We start from the raw sequence: 1,020 nt of genomic DNA on the forward strand, positions 1-1,020 counted from the left end.
TGTCACCTTCTCGGACACGGTGAGCGCCACGGAGCCCTGCAAGCCCTGCACGCAGTGCCTGGGGCTGCAGAGCATGTCCGCGCCCTGCGTCGAGTCGGACGACGCCGTCTGCCGCTGCGCCTACGGCTACTTCCAGGACGAGAGCAGCGGGGCCTGCCGGGAGTGCCGCGTCTGCGGGGTCGGCTTCGGGCTCATGTTCCCCTGCAAGGACTCGCAGGACACGGTGTGCGAGGAGTGCCCCGAGGGCACCTTCTCCAGCGAGGCCAACTTCGTGGACCCCTGCCTGCCCTGCACGACCTGCGAGGACAACGAGGTGCTGGTGAAGGAGTGCACGCCCGTGTCGGACGCCGAGTGCAGGGGTGAGGAGGAGCCTGGGCCGGGGGAGCAGGAGGGATGGGGGGTCACCGGGCTCATTGTAGCGCTCCCTGCCTCGGTCTCCCTTCGGGAGGTGGGGTGTGTCCATGGCTCAGATGGGGGGACCCCGGTGTCCAGCTGAGAGCTCCATCCCTCGGGAATTGCAGCTCCCAACCCTCTCCACGAGCCCTCCTGTCCCTCCCAGAACCCACCCCAGGGTCTGTCCGGCCCTTCCCAGGGGCTGAGCTCCCGGCAGGACGTTGCTGTGCGGATCCAGGGGGGCTTTTGGTGTCCAGGAACAGCGAGAGTTTCCCCAGCCTCAGGTGCTGTGCCCGCTGCTGCCCAAGCCTCCAGCAGGGAGGGACCTTGGCACTGGTGGGCTTCCCATGGGAATTCACTGGGGAATCCAGCCCCACAGCCCAGGAGGGTTCGGTGCCAAGGAGAAAGAGAGGGCACCATCCAGCAGCAGCCCCCTCCGTGCCAGCCCCGAGCAGCACAGGGAGCCCCAGGGCTGCTCCAGCCGGGAATGCCAGTGGAATGCCAGTGGCTCCTGGGCAGCAGCCGCTGATCCCCTGCCCTGAGCCCTGCCAGGGAGAACAGGGCTTTGTCCCGGGCACTGCTGGGTCACAGCACGAGGGTGGCCGGGGCTGCTCCCTGGGAGGGGTC

General features: G+C 68.4%; 2 protein-coding genes across 2 annotated transcripts in view; one reads left to right on the forward strand and one right to left on the reverse strand.

Annotated features, from left to right (window-relative positions):
- PHB (prohibitin) overlaps positions 1-75 on the reverse strand; it is a 33,019-nt gene extending 32,944 nt beyond the window's left edge. Inside the window, exon 1 of the mRNA XM_029963485.1 lies at positions 7-75. Within this exon, the coding sequence (XP_029819345.1) occupies positions 7-75 (69 nt within the window). The remainder of the gene's footprint in view (positions 1-6) is intronic.
- The window catches only part of LOC103757501 (neurexophilin-3), a 32,893-nt gene continuing 31,946 nt past the window's right edge, over positions 74-1,020 (forward strand). The window contains exon 1 of the mRNA XM_029963487.1: positions 74-448. Within this exon, the coding sequence (XP_029819347.1) occupies positions 74-448 (375 nt within the window). The remainder of the gene's footprint in view (positions 449-1,020) is intronic.

Source organism: Manacus vitellinus, unplaced genomic scaffold (genome assembly GCF_001715985.3).
Source record: "Manacus vitellinus isolate BGI_N305 unplaced genomic scaffold, ASM171598v3 scaffold_102_pilon, whole genome shotgun sequence".
In the NCBI taxonomy this organism is placed as follows: Eukaryota; Metazoa; Chordata; class Aves; order Passeriformes; family Pipridae; genus Manacus; species Manacus vitellinus.